The sequence below is a fragment of the Physeter macrocephalus genome, chromosome 12 (assembly GCF_002837175.3).
Source record: "Physeter macrocephalus isolate SW-GA chromosome 12, ASM283717v5, whole genome shotgun sequence".
Taxonomy (NCBI): domain Eukaryota; kingdom Metazoa; phylum Chordata; class Mammalia; order Artiodactyla; family Physeteridae; genus Physeter; species Physeter macrocephalus.
This window is the reverse complement of record NC_041225.1, coordinates 88,944,736-88,954,187: the sequence shown is the minus strand read 5'-3', so window position 1 is coordinate 88,954,187 and position 9,452 is coordinate 88,944,736. Positions and strand designations below refer to the sequence as shown.

The 9,452-nt window shown below is 49.5% G+C and overlaps 1 protein-coding gene across 1 annotated transcript in view; it reads left to right on the top strand.

Annotated features, from left to right (window-relative positions):
* Window positions 1–9,452, top strand: part of SLC4A5 (solute carrier family 4 member 5) — a 107,197-nt gene that overhangs the window by 20,907 nt on the left and 76,838 nt on the right. The window contains exon 4 of the mRNA XM_055089270.1: window positions 5,367–5,496. Within this exon, the coding sequence (XP_054945245.1) occupies window positions 5,367–5,496 (130 nt within the window). The remainder of the gene's footprint in view (window positions 1–5,366; window positions 5,497–9,452) is intronic.

The following is a 9,452-nucleotide window of genomic DNA, read 5'->3' as shown; positions in this document are numbered from 1 at the left end:
CACACACACACACACACACACACACACACACACACAATTCTCTTATACTCACAGTATCTTTAATTCACTCTCAATATTTTTTCCTCTCATGCTTACTACATCTTCTCACATACAACCCTCTCTCCACTTCCCCAGTCTTTTCATACATTCCTTTTCTCTCCCCCCACCCCCTCCCCCTCTCCCTCTCTTTCCCTCTCCCTCTTTTCCTCTCCCCACACCTCCCCTGGTGCTTAACTGGAAACAAAGGTGAGTTTGTTGTGCTCTGCTGGTGGGGAAGAGGAAGTGTGAAGGCAGCAGCCAGGGTGGCAGCAGCAGAAACAGGCTGGGGCCAGAGGCAGTGTCCACAGCCGGAGACCCCAGCGCTCAGCTACTCCAGGGAGCAGGTAATGCCCCAGAGAGGGCTGGTTCAGGCATCCTCCTCCCTGTTGGGTCTCATCATTTCATGACTGTTCCATTTATTTGCCTTCTTATTTGGCCTTGAAGGCGGAAGGGGATTGCAGATTTAGGGAATGGTAGGCACTAAAGGTCCAAGGAGTGATGTGCTCTCCTCTTCAGAGAACTGTGTGTGGTCTGATGTGGCTGGGGTCCAGGGCATGTGGGGTCAAGAGTGACTGGGGTCCACAGTGTCTGGGCTTCAGGATGGCTGGTGTCCAGGGTGGCTGGGGTCCAGGGTAACTTTGGTCCAGAGTATCCGGGGTCCAGGGTGGCTGGAGTCTGGGGTGTCTGGATGAAGAACATGACAGAACCTACCAGGGCAGGTTAGGGCCAGATCATGAGGGACGTTTTGAGCCATGTCATAGACCCTAGGCTTTAGGTAATAGAGAGCTATTGAATGTTTTTCACCTGGAGAGTAACATGACCAAATCTACATTTCACTTTTTTTTTTTTTTTTTTTGTGGTACACGGGCCTCTCACTTTTGTGGCCTCTCCTGTTGCGGAGCACGGGCTCTGGACACGCAGGCTCAGTGGCCATGGCTCACGTGCCCAGCCGCTCCGCGGCATGTGGGATCTTCCCGGGCCGGGGCACGAACCCTTGTCCCCTGCATCAGCAGGCGGACTCTCAACCACTGAGCCACCAGGGAAGCCCCAAATCTACATTTTATTTTATTTATTTATTTATTTTTTTTGTGGTATGCGGGCCTCCCTCTGCTGCGGCCTCTCCCGTTGCGGAGCGCATGCTCCGGACGCGCCGGCTCAGCGGCCATGGCTCACGTGCCCAGCCGCTCCGCGGCATGTGGGATCCTCCCAGACCGGGGCGCGAACCCGGTTCCCCTGCATCGGCAGGCGGACGCGCAACCATTGCGCCACCAGGGAAGCCCCAAATCTACATTTTATTTTATTTATTTATTTATTTTTTTTGTGGTATGCGGGCCTCCCTCTGCTGCGGCCTCTCCCGTTGCGGAGCGCATGCTCCGGACGCGCAGGCTCAGCGGCCATGGCTCACGTGCCCAGCCGCTCCGCGGCATGTGGGATCCTCCCAGACCGGGGCGCGAACCCGGTTCCCCTGCATCGGCAGGCGGACGCGCAACCATTGCGCCACCAGGGAAGCCCCAAATCTACATTTTAAAAGGGTAGCTCTTGAACTCTATCTCATGGAGAATTGGTGTGCCCTCTCAGAATCAAGCAGTCATAGTCTTCTCCCAATTTAAGGAACAAATAAGGTTATTTGTTCAATTGATAAATTTTCTTCTATAACATTTCCTTAAACCTTTGACGTCTGCTAGCAAGTGTCAATAATCAATAAGTCAATAAAAAGGACTAAGTTTAAAGTAGTAGAAAAATTCGGAAATAAAAATCCATTTAAATAAATGCTGTCCATTGAGCTATATACAGATAAACTGGTAGTATTTTCTGCTAGTAAAATTATTTCTAACTCATATGCACAATATTTTATGGTGCTGCTCAAAGAGCACCATGACTCCCAGGAGTTTGCCATGTGAACATGTTTGAAATGTCTTAAAGCAAACTCTGGTGCTACACAGGGCATGGGATGGATGGGGCAAGCAGAGGCAGTGGGGACAGTAGGTGGCTCTTGCGATGGTAGGAATAGGACATAATGAGAACCTGAACAAAGGTGGTGGCAATGGTGGGAAAAAGGGAGAGAGCTAAAAAATAGTCAGGAAGTGAGTGGATCACAATCACGTCAGTGCCTGATTGGACATGGATGATGAGAGAGAAGGAGGCTTCCAGAGTGAGCCCAACATTTCTCCTCTGGATGGCTGGGTAGCCAGGAGCACTATTAATCAAAACAGAGGAGGGCAAGGTTGGGGTGTTGGAAGACGGGAGGCAGGGCTGCTTTGAACATGTTGAGATTGACTCAAGAAGGCTGGAGAACTCGCAGATGGAGCAGTCCAGCTGGCAGTTGGAAATGCTCAGTAAGTCAGGACCTAGAGACACGGGTGACCTCGGCTATAGGGTGACACCAAAAAGAACATGAGGTGGTCCAGTAGGGGTATAGAAAGAGAGGAGACAAGAAGGCCAAGGAGGAATCCTGGGGAAGATCAAGATTTAAGTGAGACATGCAAGAAGGGCCAGGGAAGGACACTGAGAAGGAGTTCTCAAAGAGATAGGAAAAAATATCCAAGAAAGTGCTATCTTATAAGAACAAAGAGCATTTCAGTTCAGAGGGAGCAGTCAGCACCACTCATGTCCCAGAGAGATAAGCCAGACCATAGCTTCACAGTGTTGTAGGTTTGATTGATTTTATTGACTTATTGATTTGAGAATAAAACAACAAGAGAGCTCTGAGAGCAGGGTTGTAAACTTGGGTGCTTAGCATAAATGAGATTAGCAGGGTAATAATAGGGAGTAGTGGGGACTGTGGCAAACTAAAATGCATATTCTCATCCATCACTCAGCTCTAATTGATTGTTGTCAGGTAGGAATATGGGCACTGTCATCAGAGTATCTGAATTCTCAAGAAAAGTCAGAAATCTAGATTTTTATATGCAATTTCATAATTCTTTATATGAGCAACAACTTCAAAAACTTTTATACTCTATGAGGGCTGAATTAAACACATCTTTGAGCTGCCAGTTTAACATCTCTACCTTAGTCAATGTCCTTAGTGTGGTGGGGATGAATCATTTGCAGCAGGTTGGGAAGTGATTAGGTAAGGAGGAAGTGGAAACAGCGAGTGTAGACCTCCCCTTCAATAAGTTGAGGAGAGAGAAGGAAAAAGGAGAGCAGCAGAGCTTAGAAGGCAGGCAGGATCAGGGGAAGGTGTTTCATGGTAGGAAGAGCTGTTTATAGGTTGAGAGAAAGAGGGTGGAGGGAAAGAAATTGAAGACCCAGGTAAGGAAAGGCTGGTTGACGAAATAAGGATCCAGTAGAAGGGAATAGATGGGGCCAGAGATAGGCTAGAGGAAGAACTCTTGTTCAGAGATAGACTGCAGCAGTGGTAAGAACACAGAAGGACTGGAAAGGAGGAAGTTGATGGATTTCATGCCTGGAGGTCTTATTTTCTTGGTGATGTGGGATAAGAGATAGATCAAGAGGCTTGCAGAGAGGAGCAAAGGTTAGTGTGGCATTGAGGAACATGGGAAAGGGCATGCAAGGATGAGTGGAAGTGCCTGTACTTCTGAGAACTGTTAACAGTGGAAACTCCCCATTTGTACAGCTGGGTGGTTTTCTCCAGAGGGGCTCATGAGCCTGGGTGCTAAGCTTGGTGGCAAGGGGGATTGGCACCTGTTATATTCCAGGCCCTGTATCATGTGTGTTATTCTCCTTACCTGATTTATTGGGACAATAACCCTGTTCACTCAGACTGAATTCACTCATGAGTAAGTAGCAACTCTGAGATTCATACACACGTCTAGCTGGATTGAGAGCCTAGCGTGTGCCTTGCATCCACCGTACCACCATACCACACTGCCTCTCCCTGCACCCCAGGACACATTTGAAGAGGTGGAGATTGGGCCAGTGAATTCTTGTTTGGGCATCAACTACCTGGTTTTATTGGGAAGTCAAGGAGTAAGAGACTGGAGACTGTGATGAGAAGGGTAGTTGAAATTATTGACCATTGGGAGTCCATGGAGAAATAAGTGAAGGCCAAAGGGGTGATAAACTGAGGGGATAGAGAGGCTTGGAGGAAGAGGAAGACTTGATGAAGCCTAAAGACAGTCAGTGAGAGATTGAACCAGGGCAGGGGCAATGGAATTGGTGAGGAAGGAGAGTATTCTCGAAAACTTTTAATGTGGGAGTGGAGGTGAGAGAAAGAGGTGAGGTGAGAATGATGCCAGCGTGTCTAGCCTGTGCGGTTGGGTGGGCAGTTATGCCTCTAACCAAGGCATTCAATGTTGTGTGATACCTCTCTCTCTCTCCAGCCCACCATGCCCTAGACACACTAACCAGCACACCCCACCTCAGGTCTTTGGCACGCCTGCAGCACTCTTCTTCCATATGCAGAAGTGGATCATTCTCATTTTTCAAGTTCCAATTCAAATATGCCCTCCTCAGAGAGGCCTTTCTTGACCATGCTATCTAATATAGCTCCGTGGTCTTTTTTTTTTTTTTTCAGAACACTTATTACTACTTATCACTGAAATGGTTTTTTATGGATTTGTTTATTTGTTTATTGTCTGTATCTGCCACTGGAGAGGCTCAAGAGAGCAAGAATATATGGGCCTCCTTCACAGCTTTGTTTCCCTACACCTAGACCAATGCCTGGCACATAGTAGGCATTCATTAAATATTGAGTGAGAGAAAGAAGGAAGAGAGGGAGGGAGGGAGGAAGAAAGGGAGGCAAGGAGGGAAGGCAGGAGAAGCATGTTTGGGGAAGAGCATGTGTTCCGTGTCAGAATGCTGACTTGAGGTGCCTGAGAGACACCCAGAAGGTGACATCCCCTGGGCAGTTGGAAAGCAGACTGAGAGCTCAGGGGTAGACTGTTACATTGCACATGAAGAACGTGGGCCCACGTGCCACACTGGTACAAGCACATCCTTTCACGTGTCTGATTGCCCCTTCAAGGCCAATGCTGGGAGTTGACTGTGTGGAGTCCAGTGGAAAAGGGATCCCTCTGGGTATGTTACGCTGAAGTTGGGACAGAGTTTTTCTCCCCGCACTTATTTGCTCTGTTCCCTGTCCTTGCTGCTGCCCTGGCTTTGGCCATTTTCCATCTTTCTTCAGTGTTGGCTACAAGACCCAGGAGTCTGAATACAGACTAAATCCTTTCATGTCTTTTATCTCGAAGAATATCCCACCCACATCCGATCCACAGAAACTTGAGTCTAGCTTTGCCCAGAGGGTGGGCTTCGTTCTACTGAATTAGGAAATACTTTGCCCTTGCACTTGGCTCCTGCTCTATTTCAGTTGGCCTCTACCTCCCATGGGGCACTCAGCAGAACCTGCTGCCCTCCTTTTGCAGGGTCTCCAGCTGCTGAGCAGCTCCAGGACATCCTGGGGGAGGAAGATGAGGCTCCCAACCCCACCCTCTTCACAGAGATGGACACTCTGCAGCACGACGGAGACCAGATGGAGTGGAAGGAGTCGGCCAGGTGAGGCAGAAGCCCGGAGAGAGGTAGAGGGGGCTTTCCACTGCGGTCTGCCTGGGCCCAGGCTGAGCTGACCAGTGGCATCTCATATCCTGGCCCCCAAAGACCCACCTACTTGCCTTCCTTGGTGTCCAGGACTGGGTTGGATGCTAAGGAGCAAACAGAAACTTGTGACTTTGTCTCATCCTCAGAGAAATGAAAATCCTAGTGGGAAAGTAGAACAGACACCCATGAAACCATGAGAGAATAACACAAGGGCATATATCCTTTCATGTCAAGTGGTTCAAACTAAATGTTGTAGAAGGGAAAGCACCAAGCAGGCTGGGGCAGACAGGAGTGCTTCCTGGAGGAAGAAGAATGCGTGCCAGGAAAAACCCACTTGGGGAGCTCCAGTGAGCACTGAAGCAAAGGGATTTGGCAGAGTCTGGGGCAGGACAAGCAGAGCGTAGCTCTGGAGGCACAAGTGGGGAGCAGAGAGAGCTGTGTATATACTGGCAGTGGAAGGAAGACAAGAGCCAAAAGGCTGGAGGAGAACCACACGGTGAGGTCACGGAAGCCAAGGGAGAATCAGGGTAAGGAGTAGCGCTGGCCATCCCCAGTGCCTGGGGCAGAGCAGCCTCTAAACTGAGCTGGACTGATCATCAGCAGCAAATGCTGCCAAGAGCTCAAGGAGAAGGCAGAATACAGTAGGGCAGCAGGAGGGGCTGGCCATAGACGAAATACCCAGCTTCTCTCTGAGTGTTGATCCATAGAGCCTTGTTCACTACAGACCCTGCAATGAAAGTGATAAACTGTAGATAATGATGTTTCTGGAAGAAGGCTCCCTTAAATATAAAGGGGCCTGGGGTTACCATCTGCAAACCAGGGTGTTTCCCCACAAGGCAGGCTTTCCAAGGAGAGCATTTGAGGAGACCTGGGAAGGGCCCCAGTGTAACCCAAGTGGACCTCAAACCCATAGCGAGAGGAAAGTGGAGGCTGGAAGAAGTTAAACAGCTGAACCCAATTCCAGGTTGATGGAGACAGGAGCATCTTGAGGGCCAGCTTTGGGGCAGGAAGCAGTGGGTCCCTCTCTCTGGCCCACCATGCCCTAGACACACTAACCAGCACACCCCACCTCAGGTCTTTGGCACGCCTGCAGCACTCTTCTTCCATATGCAGAAGTGGATCATTCTCATTTTTCAAGTTCCAATTCAAATATGCCCTCCTCAGAGAGGCCTTTCTTGACCATGCTATCTAATATAGCTCCGTGGTCTTTTTTTTTTTTTTCAGAACACTTATTACTACTTATCAGTGAAATGGTTTTTTATGGATTTGTTTATTTGTTTATTGTCTGTATCTGCCACTGGAGAGGCTCAAGAGAGCAAGAATATATGGGCCTCCTTCACAGCTTTGTTTCCCTACACCTAGACCAATGCCTGGCACATAGTAGGCATTCATTAAATATTGAGTGAGAGAAAGAAGGAAGAGAGGGAGGGAGGGAGGAAGAAAGGGAGGCAAGGAGGGAAGGCAGGAGAAGCATGTTTGGGGAAGAGTATGTGTTCCGTGTCAGAATGCTGACTTGAGGTGCCTGAGAGACACCCAGAAGGCGACATCCCCTGGGCAGTTGGAAAGCAGACTGAGAGCTCAGGGATAGACTGTTACATTGCACATGAAGAACGTGGGCCCACGTGCCACACTGGTACAAGCACATCCTTTCACGTGTCTGATTGCCCCTTCAAGGCCAATGCTGGGAGTTGACTGTGTGGAGTCCAGTGGAAAAGGGATCCCTCTGCTCTCAGAGACATGATTGTTGCCATAGACGAAATACCCAGCTTCTCTCTGAGTGTTGATCCATAGAGCCTTGTTCACTACAGACCCTCCAATGAAAGTGATAAACTGTAGATAATGATGTTTCTGGAAGAAGGCTCCTTTAAATATAAAGGGGCCTGGGGTTACCATCTGCAAACCAGGGTGTTTCCCTACAAGGCAGGCTTTCCAAGGAGAGCATTTGAGGAGACCTGGGAAGGGTCCCAGTGTAACCCAAGTGGACCTCAAACCCATAGCGAGAGGAAAGTGGAGGCTGGAAGAAGTTAAACAGCTGAACCCAATTCCAGGTTGATGGAGACAGGAGCATCTTGAGGGCCAGCTTTGGGGCAGGAAGCAGTGGGGGGAGAGCCGCTCAGGTCTCCTTATCTCGAGCTCCTTTCTCCACCCCAGCCTCCTTTAATCTTCTCTCCAGCTCCCCCGGCTGGTTTGCAGCTCACTGTTGGAGGTCTGATCAGTAGGCCTCTGCAGAGGTCAGAGACAGGGTGTGGTTATCCGTGAGCAAGTCCACCTTGGCCGGGACAGCTGTGCTGGGGGCTCCTCCTGGCTAACTGCGTCAGTAGAGGTGCTCCGGGCCAGGCCTGTTTGGGGTCTGTCACCCCACCAAAAAATGGGAAGAATTTCCCTCAGCTGACAGGCTGTGCCATCTACTCAGGGAAGCCAGAGGTCTCTAAAGTTTCCAGAATCCAAGAATCAGCAAATCCTAGTGGCTTCTGGGCCTTCTTGGAATAACAGGAGAAAATGATATAGGAGGTGGGAACAACCCTTCCCGTGGACACGCAGGCCCTGAGAGGGTTGCAGGTTTGTACCCACATCAAAGAGATTGGGGGAGGGGACCTTTTAATAAAAGTATTTAATTTGTTGCGGGAGTGTTTGCTTTATTGAGTTAAGAGATTAACAGAATGAAAATCTCAAATCCGCAAGGAATTTTCCCCGGCAGTGCTTTTCTGGGGGTTATTAGTTTGGGGGATGTTTTGGGCCCTTGGGGAAAGAATCACCACTGGACAGATTTAACTGGTTTTTTGAGCTCCACTGAGTCTGGCCCTTTGTGCATGATGGGGATTGTGTGTGTGGGCATCATTTCTAATGTGATCAATGCTGGTAGGTCAGGCTGTTAATAAGATAGATTTTTATTAAATTTGTCTCTTTAGCGTCCCCGGGAGGGGAGTGCTGCTAGCTGTTTGCTGATACTGACCTTGCCTGAAGGGAGGCTTGGGCTGGGTGGGGCGGGGTGGACCCCCTCACTGTGAGCAAACAATTTACCCATAATTCCATTGTCTCTCAAGCTTGAATCTGCCTGGCTGCAGGGGACGAAGGGAAGGAGAATGGTCTGGGCTGGAAGCCAGCCAAGTGTGGAGGGGCTTTTGAGGTTACTCAAAAATAGAGCTTTGAGCCTTCCATGAATTCTGAAAGCAAACTCCAAATCCAAGCTGCCTCTGATCTCAACTCAGAGGAGACCAAAAACGTGAACTTGCCGGAATGTTCTTATAAGACACATATGCTCTGAAAAGATTCCTGCCGTGACCAGGAAAGGGCAGAAAGAGGGACAGGAGAAGTAGGTCAGCTTAGTTGGGTCAGACCAGATCAGTACATTTTCAAAAGCCCCTCCACACATAGGCGCGGATGCTTTCTCACTCTGTACATGATGGAAGAAGAAGCCTGCACTTTGTCTCAACCCTGAAACTGTTCCTGCTTATACTACCTTGAAGTATGTTCTCTTACCATCATTTTACCTCTTAGTCTGGAGCAGAAGATGCCCCAGCCCTCTGGTCTCACCACTCACCTGGGATCACCCTTATGGCACCACAGCTGCCCTCTCTATGTAGAAAGCAGAGCAGGGAGCTGAGAGTTCTTAGTATAGACATCAACAAACCTCACTCATTCGTTCAACTACTATTTACCAAATGTTTACTGTCTGTAAGCCCTGATCCAGGTGCTTAGAGATACAAAAAACATGGCAGGGCTTCCCTGGTGGTGCAGTGGTTGAGAGTCCGCCTGCCTATGCAGGGGACACGGGTTTGTGCCCAGGTCCGGGAAGATCCCACATGCCGTGGAGCGGCTGGGCCCGTGAGCCATGGCCACTGAGCCTGTGCGTCCGGAGCCTGTGCTCCGCAACGGGAGAGGCCACAACAGTGAGAGGCCCGCGTACCACAAAA